The sequence below is a fragment of the Vanacampus margaritifer genome, chromosome 1, assembly GCF_051991255.1.
Source record: "Vanacampus margaritifer isolate UIUO_Vmar chromosome 1, RoL_Vmar_1.0, whole genome shotgun sequence".
Taxonomy (NCBI): domain Eukaryota; kingdom Metazoa; phylum Chordata; class Actinopteri; order Syngnathiformes; family Syngnathidae; genus Vanacampus; species Vanacampus margaritifer.
In genome coordinates, this window is record NC_135432.1 from 57,815,600 (window position 1) to 57,834,169 (window position 18,570).

General features: G+C 38.8%; 1 protein-coding gene across 3 annotated transcripts in view; it reads right to left on the reverse strand.

Annotated features, from left to right (window-relative positions):
• Positions 1-643: 643 nt before the first annotated feature.
• The window catches only part of LOC144043485 (unconventional myosin-VI-like), a 44,005-nt gene continuing 26,078 nt past the window's right edge, over positions 644-18,570 (reverse strand). Inside the window, exons 26-33 of one of the 3 annotated variants that reach the window (XM_077557174.1) lie at positions 16,737-16,945; positions 16,590-16,668; positions 10,812-10,972; positions 10,605-10,655; positions 6,716-6,819; positions 4,719-4,853; positions 2,593-2,811; positions 644-1,262 (exon numbers count right to left, since the gene is read on the reverse strand). In XM_077557174.1, coding sequence (XP_077413300.1) covers positions 1,063-1,262; positions 2,593-2,811; positions 4,719-4,853; positions 6,716-6,819; positions 10,605-10,655; positions 10,812-10,972; positions 16,590-16,668; positions 16,737-16,945 — 1,158 coding nt within the window. In that variant the 3' untranslated portion in view covers positions 644-1,062. Of the gene's footprint in view, positions 1,263-2,592; positions 2,837-4,718; positions 4,854-6,715; positions 6,820-10,604; positions 10,656-10,811; positions 10,973-16,589; positions 16,669-16,736; positions 16,946-18,570 lie in introns of all 3 variants that reach the window. The other 2 variants (XR_013291114.1, XM_077557183.1) reach the window with 2 other exon arrangements.

An 18,570-nucleotide genomic window follows, 5' to 3' on the forward strand; every position in this document is an offset into this window, starting at 1 on the left:
TTCCACTGAAAAAATGCACATCACTACAAATAAACGTCTACTCAAGAAGAAATAAAATGTCATTTACAAATGCCATACCTTAAATATTTATTAGGCATGTTCCAACCCAAAGAAGTGAATGCCTCACCTCATATAATTGCCTAGTTGTTTCCATTCAGAAAAAAAAATAAAATTCTGTTAACAGCAGCCATGCCTCATCACACCAAATTAAAACATATTTTATTTCGCCAATAACAGATGCCTTTCCTCATATAACTGCTTGAAAGCAGCAATTCCCTTTTGATAAATGACCCGGCATCACACATTTGGAAATACGTTAAATGAGACAAATGATTGTTTAGATGAGCTAATTTACCGTGTTTATCACGTCCAAGCTCACCAAGTGTGCAAGCTGAAGAACAAATGCCTGCAGTGAACCTTTAATCAGCTTTAACGCTGCAGATCATCTTGTGTGCGTGCGATGCATCAGCCGCACATTTGCCTTCGTTTAAAATTATCTGTACGTTAATCTCGTTTGCCGCAATGCCCATTAGGGCGTCAAGTCCAGTTGGGACTTACTTGCTGCACTACTCACGATCCTTCACACTTTGACTTTCATGAGCTCGGCCGCTACAGGAAAAAGAATAAAACGCACAACGAAGAATGAAGGGGTGATATATTAATTTTATTCTCTGCAGTGTTGCAGTGCAAATACAAACAGAACGCAAAGATGAAAGACGATGTGAGCGTTTTGAAGAAGCAAACAAACCCACTGCAAACGTGAAAAGCAAAAAAGGTCCTCACGCATATCAAATGAGCATCAATACAAAAAAAGATGAAAGATTGAGATGAAAACGATGAACTTTACGTTTTAACCTTCGGGAAACACACGGTTGAAACGACAATTAACGCGCCGCTCATTAAGGTCTGAGGTTGGTCTTTTTGGTGAGGTGCAATTTTAAGGCCTCTTCAAGGGTGGTGAACACAACATCTACAAACAACACAACATGAAAGGAGACCGCTAAGATTGCATCATCCAACACATCCCGCTTGCCTTGCGACAGGCGCGGCCGACGCACGAGTTCACTTGAGGAGATTCTGCAGCATGGCGGTGGCGTACGTGGGCCGCGCCTGCTTGTTCTCGATGGCTTTCTTCAGGTAATGGATCCCGTCGCAACGCTCCCAGATTTCCTCAAACTGCCTGGGCAGGATCTCGGCACCCCGCTTCCTGGTCAGACCGGTTTCTTCTAGACTCAGCTCGCACATCTCCATATCATCTTTCCCTGAGGCGGGAGACAATTCCGCATGGAGAAAATTGCGATTCACTCAGGAAGTTAAGCGTGAAGATGAAAGATAGCGAAATGTAAAAGAAAGAAAGGATTTGAGGACTGCAGTGCAGGACTAAAACACAATCAATCGTTGATGCCATGACATCATTGCTTCATTCACTGCGTCTCTGTCCATCATCTGAACTTTGTTCTTTCTGCCATGAAATCCAATTATGTGGGTGGAGGAAATGGATCGTAGAGAAGCCAAACTGATTTTAAACGCGTTAAGACTTTTAACTGCAATAAAAAAGAAGGGAAAGAATAATAAATAGTTTTGGATGCGGTAATGCATGCAATATGAATGCTTGCTGCTCACATTCAGACAAGAAAAGATTCATTGACGAGGTAAAATTTAGACTTGGCATGAGCATTAAACATCAATTACTTAATTGACCATTAAGAATATTAAAAATCAATTAATTATTTTCTTACACAGACATTTTAGTCAGGAACGGTATACTGCGTATTTTTTCCCCTCCAAATTAAATTAGATGGCAAAAAATACTCTGTAATGTAAAGTATGTTTCCCATAGAACTTAATTATCTTTTTTTTTTATTACTACAATAGAAGAGTGAATATTTTGAACAAAATAATACAATGGTACTCTGAATCAACAGAACCTCTGCTGATTGCAACCAAGGTGTGCCTCAACTAATTCAAGACCAACTGTCTTAAAGTGATTACGATCAATTAATTGACTAATGGATTATTATGCCCATCCTTACAGTAGTTTATGCAACATCATTTTCAGATGAAAATGTGAATTTTCTTGTTTTAGCAATTTGGAAGTATGAGGTATGTCAGAAAAGTTCCAGGACTGGCGTCACAAAATATATATTTCAAATTCAAACTTGAAAATGTACCCTTCAAAATAATCCACTTGAAGCCTAACACACTTTCCCAGCTTTCTCTGACGACCACACATTCTTACACTCCTGAAAGGATATTTCCAGAGTCCTTGATACCGTTACGCTTTGGAATGAGGAAAAATTACACAGTAGTGATGTTCTTCCCAGCCAGGAGCTGTCAGATGCTCAGAGCATCATACAGTGGCGTGTTGTCACGGTGAAGCAGCCGTGAAGTTTTCCTGACACAAATCTCACCTCGATCAACACGATTTGGACTTTGCGCTTTGATTGCCCTGCTTTTTCCGGCCTTGGTTACATCAGACTGGTGTGAAGAACCATGACTCATCACCAGCGATGACTCTCCCTAACAAGTCTGGTCTTACAGGTCTCATCATCACTCAATGCGCATCGCTTGACCCAACGTGACCTGACTCACCTGCCACCAACACGATGGGCCGCTTGTCCGGGTGCAGCTCCATCTGTCGGGCGATCCACGGCCCGTCAAAGTGGGCGTACCACCAGCCCTTCTTCTTATTCTGCGGGTCTTTGTACTGGTCGGCCGGCCGGATGAAAGGGATGCGGAAGTAGCGCTGCTGCCGGTTCATAGCCACTTCCTGGTGCTGGGCCATCATGGTGGGGGTAGGGTTCTGTTGCGCTGGAGAGGGAGCACAGAGTCCGAACTAGACACATAAGATTTAAAAAATGATCCCGTAATTAATCAACCTTAGGCTAAATTATGTTCATTATTTTTGAAGAAAAAAATGTGACATACTCTGGAGTGACTTATAGGTCTGAAAAATATGGTCAGTATCGTAATAGTTGGAGAGGATAACCAGTAGTTAGCCATGTTCAACATTGCTACTATTTCATTTTATACTTGTGTGTTCAAAAAATGTACCTTTGAACGTATTTGTAGGCTAAATGCTACAAACATAGCATATTTTCCCATAATGCTAAGTTATTTGCACATGCATGAGTGGGAAAAAAAATTCTTTTTTTTTTTTTTTAAACATTTGGCCCACATTATACCAATATGTTCGAAAATTAAGTAAAAACATTGTTGATTCGTAACTTTTATGATTTATTATTATGTCTGCAGTGAATGATTTAGGTTCGGCATTTTTGACTTGGGTATGTAACAAGTATTATCCCGTGGCATTATGGGAAATATACTGTACTATGTTTGTAGCATTTTGCCTACAAGTACGTGTGAAAATTTGTAAAGAATCATGGTAAAATATTACTTAAAACATGATTTGTATTGTTGAAAAAGGTTTTCTAATGCTGATAATTTGGACTCTGGAACAAATTATTACAACTACAATTGATCTAAATGTGAATCTTTTCTTTAAATGATGGCCAAATCCAGTTTCACGGATTGGATGACAAATTGTGCTTTATACAAATTATTACGGGTGTCAGGCGATTAAGATTTTTAATCGTAATTAATCGCATGACTTCAATATTTAACTCACGATTGATCGCAAATTTTACATCTGTTCTAAATGTACAATAAAACATTTTCCCCCCCAACTTTTCATACTTTTGTTAACATAAAAGTGGAAACTTACTGTATCAATGACTTTTAGTCATTGATACAGTAATTTCATAATAATTTATAGAATTGAGTTAAAATTAAAAAGATGTACTGTACTGTAAAAAACGAGTGTGATATTGATTTGTGTTGAGCTCATTTTTCTGCCACTAGATGACATAATTACATTTGTAAGACATTGGTGACAGCCTAGTGCATTTTTCTTTTCATATTTAGAGCTATCTAATCTTTAACATTAAGTAACTCTCTCGGTCTCCACAAATATATGTATTATTATTACATTTATTACAGCTTAATTTAGATGTGGACGTGTCTGCTGCGTTGCAACTGGAATTCCCCCAGCAAAAGCTTTCCAAGTAAGGGGCGGTCATTAATCACGCGTTCAAAAATTAGTGGAGATAAAGGAACTTTAGATTAACTCAAAATTAACGTACTAATTTTGAGACCCCTCCAAATTATAACTACAACTCGATTCTTCTGAAAGCAATCTACAGAGATTTGAGAATCATCATATAAGTATTAGATTTGAAAAATGAGCTGTCGTTTTAGAGGACAATCCGCCTCAAAGGGTCTAAACATGTCCACATTCCTTATCAATGTCAACAATCCATTTTTGTTGCGCAAAATGCCAAAATGCAGATCAGCAGTATGCCCTCATGCATCTAAACAATGTGTGTGTGTGTGTGTTTCCGGCACAAAGCAAAGCAGTGAGCTGTCACATTAGCGTCTGTTGAACCTGACAAAGCATGACCGGCAGTTACTTGTTAATTAGAATAAATATTTTTCAGCACATAGGAGGCGGCGGCTGCATTTTCTGGCCGCTGTATTTTGTCGACTAATTGAATTTTGCCAAGCACAGGCATCTTATTTACAGGAAGCTCATTAATCCCTGCCAATGAATGTGAGGGACGGGAGAGTGGTGGAGAAAAAAAAAAAAAAAAAAACATGCTCATGAAGTATGCAAATGCATTCGGAAGGGGATGGACAGAAACATTTCCTGAACGAACCATAGTCGGTGACAGATTTGGGAGCCCTCTGATCGCTTCCGTCGTCATTGCGTTTCTTATTCTTGGACTTCCACGCGTGATAGACCTTGAGGCGCCGGTGGAACTCCTCTCTGCAGGCCGCCAACAAGTCAATGTCTGTCCAAACAAAACATGGCGTTAACTTATACATACAATAGATCAGGTTGAATTGTTTTGAAGCTGAGTACTAATTCCTGGGTACGGATGACTGCAAAGGCGACCAGTTCTGAATTGTTTTTTTTTTTTTTTTTTTTTTTTACAGGAGAGCGACCAGTTCTGAAATAATAAATGTGCTCAAATTTCTTTTCATCGTAATACTTTCAATTCTGGTGGGCATCTGGATAAAGGTGCACATACATGAAGGAATGTATTTATTTGTTATGATTTTTTGGGGGGGCATCAATGGAACAGTTCACCTTCCAGAATCAAGTTAGTCATCCTCCATAAACCAGAAAAGAGCCTGCCAACTAACAAACAGATGGACAAATGAACATAAACATGACATTTGTTAACAATTAACGCGTCTGCAGTCCACTGAGTGACATTTGGTTTCTATGCGGTCATTAAAGAATTGCTAAAGCAGCAAATGTAATGGCGCATGTAAATTAAAATGGAGTTTTGCACAGTACTGCATTATGTAGCATTAAGGTTGTTGAATGGATCAATACAACCTCAAATGAAAAGTAACTTTTTGAATATCACAGATGAGGGGAAAAATGTAGAACTTTGTTTGACTCAAGTTGAGATCCGATACTGACATAAATGCATCACCACACCAGCATCTATCGAAACTCAGACACAATCTGCTTCTTCTTCTGGTCGTTGAATCGGTGGAGGCTGGTGTCTGTGGATCTCACTCTGCTTTGTCTGTCCTTCCTTCCTTTCCTCAGTCTCTCCTTTGGTCTCTTGAGGTCTCCCTGATTTGTTGGAATTTAGATGTCTCTGGGGTTGGTGAAGGACTGGTGGGTGGTGTCTGGTCGGTGCTGGATTTCACTTTCCTTTCTTTTCTTTGGTCCTTCCTCGGGTCTCCTGACGGCCTCACGACTGGCTGGAAGTGTTCGGTTTAGGTGAACGGTATGGGATATTTTTTTAATAGGTTTTAGGTGAACTAATGAATACACACACACTCGCACGCACGCACACATACAAAAAAAAAAAAAAAAGAGAGCAATGATGATGACATGTCAAATCGGTAAAATTACCGAATGAACAATACTGAGCTCTCCCAAAAAAAATAATGTATCAAATTAAAAATGATGCAGTACGACACACAAAACAATTGTGTCGATAACAAGGTATGATTTTACTGCACAGGGAAAAAAGACAATTTTCTGTGTGAATGAATGACAGCTGACATTACATTTTTTAAGAAAGAAGCGTCATCATTATCAGGTCCTAAAAATACAGGTTGATATATCCAAAACTGTAAGTTGAACACAAACATCCTCCTTGGCGGAGGTAATCCCTTCTTCAGTAGTTGGATGCGAGACTATTCGCCTCTAATTAATTGGCCTTCAAAAATGGATTTGTATAGCAGCGGCATTACATAAAGTGGCTTTCACAGATTACCCAGATGTCCTTGGGATCCCACAGGAAGTATCCGAGTTGCTTGACTTAAAATAAAGACATAAGCCAGGCAGCCGGTGGAAAATCTTCCGATCTTCATGCTGACTGAGTAGAAGTTGGCTGAGAACGAGTTGGAAGGGCAGAGGTCCGTCATCCTCCATAATGGTGATAACTTCCTTACTGTGCCACTTTAAAAAAAAAAGAGCCTAATGAGCAGCAGCAGCTGTGGGAGCACCCACTGATCCGTCTTTTTTATTTGATGAGCACAAGATCTCATGTGTCCGCATGAACCCGTACAGCTGCAGGCGCAGCTTTTTTGGCAACCTCTCGGGATACTTTAAAAGAAAATGACTGGGAGAAATCCACAAAAAGTGCAAAAGATGCACACAAACAAGGGAGCCGGGTTTCCTCACCACAGGAAGTGTTGATGACATCTCGCAGCTCGGCGTACTTCCACTTGCTGAGGTCATACTTTTTCACACCGGCAGCGGCTTTGGTTGCCTGCACCTGAGGGCCCCTGCGGGAGAAGACCAGGTAATGATGGGTGTGCGTGACGCATAAAGAAATAGACGGTGACAGTGCACAAAAGGTACACTGCCTGCCAATGATGAGACAATAATGTGAGGTTGTTACCTAAGTACATATTTCACCTTTCACGAGCAAGAATTGTATTTTTTAAGAGCAACCAAAACACCACGGATCAATGATTTTAGCAGTACTGTTTTTGGACAAAAACACAAATTTGACTTAAGTAATGGGCTGGGTAGAAAATGGGTAACTTGGCACACCTGCCTCACAATCAAGAGGTTTGAGATTCAAATCCTGGCTCCCGCCTTTCGGACTGGAGTTTACATGTTCGCCGCTGTACTTGTGTGGATTTTCATAAGGTGATTAAATGTCTTCTTTTGTTCGGACATGTCGACTTTTTAACATCCTGTCCAGGTGACCGTTGTTGTTTTTTTTAATGAATGAAAATGACCGGGTTTTCGTTACGGGACAAATGGGAAGCGGAGTGCACCTTCTTCAAAGTCAATTAAGAATGATTGTTGTAGGGGTGTGTGTGTGTGTGTGTACGTGCTATAATTGTTTTATCTTTAAAAAGTATTTAATTTTTTTTAATGGGATACTTGACTCCTTGAGCCATTTTCAACAGTAAGAACCCTAACCCTATCATTTTGTCTATAATGAATGTGATAGCAATTCATTTAATTTAAAAACTAATTTTACCACTTGCTGTCGACTGGAGATGACATAACCCGTGCTCGGGAAACAGGTAACGACCAATCAGGGCTCAGTTTGTTGACCAAACCCAGAAAAGTATTTCCTCAACACAGGTCGACAGCAAGTGGAAAAATTTGTTTTTAAAGGTATAAATTGTTGTATTAATTTTGGACATTGATCTTTTTAATGTGCCTCACTTCATGACTGTTCAAATGTGGTCCTAAGATGCCGGCTGCCCAGTATTTTAGCTCACTGGGAGCTAGACACACAGTTGTGGCTTGGGTTCAGTGCTACAGTGAACCATTGTTGTTTTGGTTATGTACTCATACTACCATATTTTTGTGTGTTTAATTTGTTTTTTGTTTTTTTCTGGAGAGCTCAGTATTGTTCATTCGGTAATTTTACCGATTTGACATGTCATCGTCATTGCTCTCTCTCTTTTTTATTTTTTATTTATTTTTATATTTATTTTTTAATTTTAAATTTATTTTTTAATTTTAAATTTATTTTTTAATTTTAAATTTATTTTTATTTTTTAATTTTAAATTTATTTTTATTTTTTAATTTTAAATTTATTTTTATTTTTTAATTTTAAATTTATTTTTATTTTTCAATTTTAAATTTATTTTTATTTTTATTTTTTAATTTTAAATTTATTTTTATTTTTTAATTTTAAATTTATTTTTATTTTTTAATTTTAAATTTATTTTTATTTTTATTTTTTAATTTTAAATTTATTTTTATTTTTTATTTTGTATGTGGGTGAGTATGTGTATGTGCATGTGCATGTGCGCGTGCGTGTGAGTGTGTATTCATTAGTTCACCTAAAACCTATTAAAAAATCCCATACGGTTCACCTAAACCGAACACTCCAGAACCCAGCCAGAGCCGTGAAGCCGTCAGGAGATCCGAGGAAGGACCATTTTTGTTTATCTTGATTTTGACTTCAAAACAACTATTCACATTTCCAGGATTGAAAAAAATTAGAAATGTAATCATGATTTTTATTTGTTTGCAGTAAAAACAAAACTAAACAAAACAACAATGATCTAGTATGAACTGTCTCTTTCTATTCTCAGACGCTTTAAGAAACCCTCCTTGACAGTCTCTTACATTGACCACCTTCCAGAAGTCTGCAGGAGGGCAGCCCTCCCCGTGCCTGCAGTCGATGAAGGCATAAAGACTTCTCGCAAAGTGCGAGCTAAAGTCCAATGTGTTAGCTAACGCGCACATTTTCCGCGCGCTTAATTCATTTCCTGGTTGCTTTGGTCAGTGTTTGCTTCAACAAAAGATTCTTCATTATGGCTACGAGACGCTTCTCACGGGATTCAATCCACGTTACAAGCACATCAGCAGGAGGGCTACGCAACACTTTGCCCCCCGCCTTCGTCGCCGACTGCGCGAGTGTTTACAACCAGCTTGACAACAACGTGCATCCGCAGGCATTTAGCTCCCGAGTTTAATTTATGAATCAAACGAGTGGCACAGACCTTCGCACAGTTAACAGCAGGATCTGAGCACACATCCACAAGCCGTCCTGCAGAGTGGCGGCTGTTAATTCAATAATACCGAGGAATTAAGTCCTCTATTTACAGCTGCTAATGTCTAAGAGAAGAGGATGGCTGATCTAATCACCCAGATTACCATTTATAATTGATGCTGACTAAAAACATTGAAACAGAGTGGGAGCCATCATCATCGGTCTAGCTGGAACATGGGAAAGAGAGCACGATGAGGAGGATTGTGCAGGCAGGAAATAAGCCGTGGGAGGGAAGCGATGGGCTGTTGCTAATAGGAAATGGTTGGTTGGAGCAACAAGGGAATAGGCAGCGTCCAAAATGCCTATTTTGGTCAATTATAATATAAGATGACACCAGCCAAGGCAAGAAGTGGGTCTACGTGTATTGCATGTAGAAGTAAGTGTGCTTTAGTTTTGTGTGCTGCATATACAAGCACAAGCACGGGCAGATTTCCGAGTAGACTCCTTTAGGGCAGACGGTTTGGAGACGTTTTTTTTTTCTTTCAGACTGATACTAATACAGGCTTAAATCTTGAGTGGTCAGGAAAACCGATACCGCTAGTACTTTTGATACACAGTACATTTTGTAGAGTACATCTACTTTAAAAAGAGTCTATTTGGTCACACTCTAAAGTAAAACTTGGAAGAGAGTAAATTACTCAAAGTGTTTTTAATATGTACGAACGAATTGGCCTATGCCATTACAAAAACCTAGTAATGTTTTTTAGAAATTCTAATACAATTTTAGAGGGACATTTTTTGGAGTACATTTTATTAGTTTATTTAAAACAAAATACTTTTAGAAAAATGTACTCAGAATATTTTACTCTCTTCAAAGTGTAAATTTTACTCTGGTTAGAGTGGGATCAAACAGACTTTTTTTTTGATGAGCATTTACGTAAATTACGGGTACGTAATTTGCATAACTCAAAAGTTACAACGCAGCAATGGCAAATTTACTCAACAGCAGATGGGTGACCAGTAGAGTGGTTTGCTGTACGTCACTCATACTGACATTTATAAAACTGGAAATGATATTTAGATTTAAAGTTCAAACGCCTCAACAGTGAATAGCTTGGCTGTGGAAAAAGGGAATGTACTTGTTGCCCTCTTTGCTGGGTCGCAACAGCAAAAAGAACACCGTCTCCCTTTTTGAATGCAATCAACACCGATTCATGCAGAATTAAGATGCAAATCAATCCTTATAAAAGAATGAAACCGGCTCCCGTATTGAGTAGTTATAATCCATCTTCGGCCGACGCGACGCCTAAACATCAATGTGTGAGCAAAACAGCAAACTGAGCAAACACACAGAGTAAATAGTATGCTGCGCGCCTCTGATCAAACACAAGGATCCTTGGAACAGCACATGCAGTGATTCTGTCTAATCAAAAACTCTATTGTTGCATTTGATACGTGATTGCGGCTTTGGTGGAATGAAACAAGGGTTTTGCTTTGCTGATCTATTCAAAGCAGTTCAGAGATGGATGGAACTATGATCGGGGTTATGGCACTAAAGTGAGTGACTTTGACACTAGTCTAAAATAGTGCTGAGTCCTTACATGGCTCTGGCTGAGGATGCAGAGATAGGAAGATCCGAAAAAGTCTCATCACTTTGACAGGGCAGAATAATAGGGGGGGAAAAAAGAGTTACTTGCATGCAAAACAGCCAGACGGTAAGTTTAACACCCATCAATGCTTGTCCATTCACTTCATTGTGAAACGAATGCAACCATGTGCATTTCTTTCTTTCTTTTCACATGTAATACCTGCGCAGACTGGGGTCCAGCTGACCATCTTCGGTGATCAGCTCGGCCTCGCTCTGTGCAATCCTCATGGCAAGCTCCCTATCACGTCTTTCCTGCTCCAGTATGGCGGACCGCTGGACCTGCTCCTCACGCTCCAGCGCAAACTGGATTTCAAGCTCCGCCTGGAAAATCACACACACGCACACACCGCATGTTGGCTTAATACGGATGGTCTCCTTTTTGCCAGAATCTATATAACAATTAAAACTCTGCTGTCTGCTCGAGCCTGATTAAAGCTATTAATCCACTATTAAGAAAGCTTTATTGGTCATATGTCTAGACAAACACAGCACTGCAGTTTGAAAGCGCTTTCACAACAATAGTTTTCCCCAGACGGATTGACTGGGAGGGTACTCAGAGAACGTGCAGGCCAGCTGGCCGGCGGGGTCTTCACCAAAGTATTCAATGCATCACTGTCACGGTTCCTCATCCCACCATGCCTGAAGTCGACCAAGTCGACTCGCTGCCCAAAAAGATCACCATCAGCAGCCTCAATAGCTACTGACCAGTCGCTCTGACAGCAAACATGCCCACATTTTACAATGAGCATGTCAATTTGTGAGTAAATTGATACAAGATACTCATAATTTTAGTATTTTTGTTTTTAGTTTGCGGATGCCTTGGCTTAATTAATGTAGGAAATCACTGCCCTACTATACACACAAGAATCAGTCAGCACCCGAGATAACCTTTTTTAAAAAACAAAAAACTTAACAATGAAAAGTTCCACAACAATGAAAAGTTCCACATATATACATAACTACACATGTGCTGACTGCTTTATGGCAAACGTCACTTCTCCCTTTACCCATTCGTTACAAAGACTGAAGTCAATTTGAATGTCAACGCATGAAAACCCCCCCCAAAAAACCGACGCAATACGCTTGTCCTAATGTGAAATGTGGTCTTCCTTCAGACATAACATTACCACTTTTGTCCATAAGGCGACGCCATAATCAACATAAACTCAAAGTTCCTTATTGTTGCTTTAAAGATTAGATAGCTCTTAATATGAAAAGAAAAATGCACTGAGCTGTCACCAATGTCTTACAAATGCAATTATGCCGTCTAGTGGCAGAAAAATGACCTCAACACAAATCAATATCACACTATTTTTTTTTACAGTACACTACATCATTTTGATTTTAACTCAATTTTATGATTTATTAAGAAATGACTGTATCAATGACTAAAAGATTGAGCCATATTTCTTTTAGTTTAACATGTTTCCACTTTTATGTTACCATGTTAAAGTCATGCGATTAATTACGATTAAGAATTGTAATTGCCTGACACCCATATATATATATATATATATCACTGTGAAACGAAACATTTCTCTCTCTTTTATAGCTATTGATGAAGTCCACATACGGTCATTTCCTTTAAGGAGCTTTAAATATGAATGACCTTCTAGCCTATAATGTATTATTCATGCCGGTGGATGGTCAGATCAGCAGCTATGACACACGACCAGAGTGAAACATGGGGTGATCTGAGTGTTGAGCTACTCTGCAGTCACAGAGCACAAGAAAAAAATTTATGGTTCCCAACAAAGCCTAGTGTGGCCCTCGGAAGAGCTATTCCACAGGTTTTGTCATTCTAAAGCGGACCTAAATCACAAAGCCTCTCTCTCGGAGCTTCCCTAATGACACCACAACACAAAGATTTAAGTACTGAAGGGGCCAAGATATCATGACGTGAGTCCTTGATGCAGCAGAAAATAAAGGTGAGGGAAAAGGTTCTACTGGTCGCAAAGTTTGGTGAAAAAGTTGCTTCATAAGTGTGTTTATACAGAGACAAATACTTTGAATGAGTTAAGGGTTAAATTGGTCAGAGCAGAAAATGTGCATGAAACTTTACTTGTATCTAAGCACATATGAAAAGGAACAGTAATATGTTAAATCTTGAGTGTTGAAAAGGCAAAGATGGATGGATTTAACAAATAACACATGAGAGTAAAGCAGATAAGAGAACAAATGCGAGAACACAAGAGGGCCAAATGAGTTTGGTTAGAGGAAAATTGTCAGGGAATAGGATCATCAATCAAGACCACATGGGAAGCCTTCTGGGAATTGGTACAAGGTCAGGACCAGGGTGTTGTCATTTAGGGCAGAAAGTGAAAACATGGGAAATATACGCTGCATAAAAATGGCACTCGTAAAATAAAGAGACACAAAATCATCACAGTCTAACTAAATCAATCCCAATGACTGGATATCAAGCTGTCCAATTAGTAAGCAATCAACATTACAAATCCATTTAAGCTAATATGTGCAAATGGAACAAACAACAGGTGGGAAGATGAGGCAATTTGCATGAAACAAATCTGTGGAGGAATGGGGTAGTTTCTGGAGCGTCATGCTGATCGTACAGTATCACACTACGGCTCCTGGCAAACTATAAAAGCAAGGAAGAGATACAAGGAGACAGGCCAATTCACTAGGAGAGGTGAAGGGCTCTAGAGGGGCAATAATAATCCGGCAGTAGAACAGATATCTGCTTCTTCCTCCTTGAGAGGAACAATTCAAGAGGCCTACAAACTGACCTCCAGCAAGCCACCCGTGTGCATATTTCTGCCCAAACTATCAAAAACAGAAATGTCCACCAGCGGGGCTTGTACTCACTGCTCAGCATCATACCATGGCAGATTCGCTATTGGAGCCAAGATGTGAGAGACTGGAGAGGTTCTGGCAATATTTTCAGTTGCTGGCAAGATCAGTTTAGCGCTGAGTCAGAGATGGCGCGGGGGAGATATAGCCATGGGAAGGCCTTGCAAAGCTTCAATGTGAGCTCATTATATTATTTTGTTGTCAACCAATGACACTATGCAATCACTAAAGAGTTGCGTCCTTGAGGTGTGGGATGTGTGAAAAAATACAAATAAAACAAGTTTTTCCCATTTCACACAAACCAACATCATTTCTTTTTAGTCTGCTAATGTAACTACATAACATACAGTATAATGCTTTAGCGTATAGTGTTCAAATGGCTTGTTTTGTAAGTTTACTGCAGCACACAGTTGGTTTATATCAAGCTTCCTCTGGGTAAAATTTAGTATGTACTGATGTCCAAATAAAAAGCTACAAGAGCAGTGGGAATGAATCCAATACAGTAAATTAGTTGCATGGAGCAGTATAAAGTCAGCCAAAAAAGTCCCTGGTACACTCTTAATTTAATGTCATTTTTAACTTTACTATATTCTTATTATGCTCCCCTGAGGGGAAATTCAATCAGCAACTTTATTTTAGTTGCAAATCACATAGAAAAATGGCATATATGCTGTATAGAGGGCTCTCCCTGATTTGTGAATATCCCCCTAAGATTGAGGTTTGTGGGTATGCTTCCCCCAAAGACCTTGATGTTTTTTTTTAAGGATGCAGACTAGCATGTCTCTAACAACTACAGTAGTTGGTAGGGCTGGGTTTTAAATATCAAATAATCGAAATGTCGAATCAATTTTCCTTTTTGAGCATAATATCGATTTATGAAACCATGAATCAATTATTCTAATATCTATTTTTTTGCTATAAATTCATAAGAAAATATAATTTTAAAGGCAATTTTTTTGTTATCTTACTGTTTTCTTGAAATTTATTGTTCACACGATCTTAAAAGTATTTTTTTTTACATTAACTCATTCACTCCCAGCCATTTTCACTGAAGCAACCCCCTTTGCTCCCGGCTGTTTTAGTGAATTTTGACTGATTTTACAACGCCCATAGAATATTGTGTTCTATTGCTATTAAAAAACATGGAAGCCACCAAAAGAAAGATTAGAGTCTCTTCTTTCATCTGGAAAAAAAAAGTATATTTGTATCTGTTTTCGTTGTGCAGCAATTAGCATTAGAATATAGCTAAGTTTCATCATTATTCAGACACCTGTTGAAAAGACTGGGGAAAAGAGCTTTTTGCAACATGGCCCTGGCTGATCTCTTATACTGTGCTGCCACCGGCTGGCCATTTTTTGTAATAACTACCATTGCTTTAAGGGACCTCTTCAGGTCAGAGGCTGCATCAAAGCCTTCTGTATGCTCTAGCATAAAAAAACATAAACAAACTAATAAATATATATAGTACGTTTTTATACATTTTGACTAACTTATTGCACTTCTCCTAAGACCTTGCGTCCACATATGTGGACTTCACATTTTTAGTTGTCTAGAGCATAATATTACATTTTGCTCTACAAGGGCCTGATGTCCACTAACGAGGACATTATACTGCTTTTTAGTGGTGGAAGAATTGACCAGGTAAAAAAAAAAAAAAAATCAATGACATTTTATGGCTGATTCTTGTTCAGATATGTATATAAGTGTTAAAAGTCAAATTTTACAAACGTTAGTAACTGCAAGGATTTACCATGCTGTTAAAGCTGATGTACACCTATGTGGACAGAAGGACTTAGTTTTGTTGAAAATGTCCACAAGACATTAAAAAAGACACTTGAAAAAGAGACTTGCAGTTCCTTGAATTTCCTTTAAGATGTGGCCAAGACCTTCTTGGGTCAGTATGACAATGATAACTGACTTTTCAGAGCAGGAAAACGACCCAGATGTTTGGGTCCAAAGGCGTCCAATGACAGCAGTGCCCCACGTCTTAGTACGCAGGAGAGCGAATGCCCATTTGCCTGAGGGGTAAACTTGAAGAATGCAGCGTGCTGCAGTGCAAAAAGCTGCTCAGGGAAAGCTTGAGTGCAGTTGTGTATGCAAGGTGTTCCTCCCCGCTTACAGGGAGATCTAAACTGTTACACAGCCCTTCACACATATGTGTAAAGATGTTTCCATGTAGGAAAAATAGTTTGGGAGTGTAAGTCAAATGTTTCATGTTCAGAAGTTGAAATGAACAGTTTAGGACAGTAGAATGCAAAATAGAGAATGTTTACTATGGTTTTGTTTTTGCACTCAGAGAAAATGCTGTTGTGATCAGGCACAACGTAAAGAGTTTTGCTCATCACAACTCAAATGGGACTGTATTTATTCTGTTGAAATATAAAACAAATGCCACATATGCAGACATTCTTTTTCTCAGAAACGACATAATGTAAAAAGATAATTCTTGTGTTTTTAAACTCAGCAGGCATCCCAAATAGCCAAGATAAATAAAAAATGCATACCACGCAAGAGTCCGGGGTCTTAGGAGGTTAAGACCATTCAGAATCTTTATTTACAATTATTGAAATATTTAACCAGTTTCTGCCTTCCTTATTTGGAATTTGTTTGTGGAGTTTTAAACATTCCCTAGCTCTTTAAGAATAATTAATGTTACATTATTAGTCAAAATACACAAAATAGAAGCGGATCGGATCAAATTGAGAAAAATCAAATCAGGAGGAAATTAGAATCGACATCCAGCCCTAGTAGTTGGTAAGCACAAACTGCCCCAACAATATAAAGCACCCCATAAGAAACAAAGATCATTCATCATGGGTTGATTTCTTTGAGGACACTGAGGTGAAACATCAGTAACATGTCCTTAAATACATGATGCTGCTTTCAAGTAAGCTTCGGACCAACCAATGATTAGACTACAAGTGCTGCATGAATGACAAGTAGATTTGACCGGGTCTAAACATCTTTTCTTGGAAGGGATATTGATTTTCCGAAGAGAGGTGAATGCAGTCCAGACAAATGATCTTTTGACTCAAACAAACAGGGGCTTTTCTTCAGTTCTGCAGATGTCATGCAGATGTCAATATGTTGAGTACAAAACAAGACAAATAAAATAAGCTTCCCAAACCTGCAGAACCTTCTCCTCTTCATCCCTCTTTTTTCTATCCTCCTCTTCCTGCTTCCGCTTCAGCTCCATCACTGATTTCCTACAAAGAGTTGATACAGATTCAGACCAAAATATTTTACACTGAACTTTCCCCTTGTTGCCACATACAGTCTTCGTTCCTCTTCCTCTTGCTCGCGCCGTTGCTCTTCCATCTCCCGTCGCTTTCTCTCTTTCTCCATCTCCTCTTCAATGTGCTTCAGCCTCTCAGATTCTTCCTCCTGCTGCTTCTTCTTCTGCATGGAGGACAGCAGCTGCTCTGAGCGTTTCACCAACACCTGGTACTCGGTGTCAATCTCCTTCCGGTTCATGATTGAACTCTGTTGGATGGGAGATGAGGTCACAAGAAAGATCAGTGCACTAGCTGATATACATTATATGGCTGTGTTTGGTTCATCGGTCAAATGTGAACAACCGGATTTGAAATGTGGTGTAAACAATGGGCTCTAATTTTGTGAACAGCATGAATCTTGCACAGCACATGGCGAAAATCTGAACAGGAGGTGAGTTAGACCTGGTGTTGGTAATTTCATAGAGGAGAATAGCGATCTGAGAAAGGGAGGTTTGGACGACTGCAGATTCAGCAGGTTTGATTCCTACAGTATGTGGTTCGGTTCATATTAGCTCAAGTGTGACCGTACGCAGACTTGTGTAGTTAATGTATAGTCATGGATGACTCTGGGGCTCAATATGCAGCTACCCCTAGCTAGGGCTCCCAGTCGTCGTGGTAATGAAATCTGTAATCGATGGGGAGGGGTGATTAGTGGCTAATTTGAACAAGTAAAGGCTGCTACCTCAAAATCCAGACAAAAATTTGGGATTTTAAGTGTCCTGTAAGTCTCGGAACCTTGGGTGTATTTTGATGAAAGTATATGTCACAAACACGCTATTAAAACACCTGGGAGCTGTTTTAAATATAAAAAAAATAAACAATCAAACATGCATCATCTAACAAATAATCATCCTTTTGACATGTTATTTTTAATAAATAAATAAATAAATAAATACCTAAATAAAAAAACATACCAGCACAATACCACTAAGACGAGGGCAATCAATTTATGACTTCATCAAAAATTATTTTTAATTTCTGAGCTGATAAAAATGTTAATGTCAATGAAAAACATACAAACCAGGTGCTTTAATCCAGTCCAGTGTGAACATTGCTTACCAGTTCATTGTCTAATACACTCAGATCAAGCCAACATGAAATAATAATAATAATTTAATTTATTATTATTATTATTATTATTGTTGTTTTTAAATCCGGTTCTATTGATCCTTAGAGGTACCAGTGCAGGCACCAAATCAATCAATGAATGACATACTATTAACAATTTTTGTTTGAATTATGCAAAAAGCGACAAATAAGTAAGCTTTTTTTCCCACTATTTTCCCCATTATATAATCTTTCTTCAATCATTTTTTTAAAATAAAAATTTGGGATAAGATCTTAAAAAAATGGAGACAGAAGGTTACACACAAAAACAAACTTGGCCATCAAAATAAAACCTTTTCAGAGATAATACAATTGGAATACCTTTAATCTTTTTTTATTTTTTTTTAACATAAAAGTTTCCTCAAACTTTGAATAATTTAGTGACAGTGTGACCTTTGTATGGTGCCAACATTTTGCTGCCATGCACCAAAATAAATAAATAAATAAATACATAGACGTCAACTGACTGGCTGCCGGACTTGTCAGACAATTAATGAGCGGAGTAGAGGTCAGTATATTGTGCAGATTCATTAAAGTGAGTCACTAACAGGAACACAAAGAAGGGAGGTGACAAGGTCTTGTCCCTAAAGTATGGAGGCCTGAATGACAGGCATCGGCATCCCATGAATTATTCACTCAGCAACACATTGCTCACAGCACTGTGAGTGTTGTCGCTTGGCTGCTAATAGGCTAACGGAAGAATAAAGTGGTTGAGGGGCTGACTGA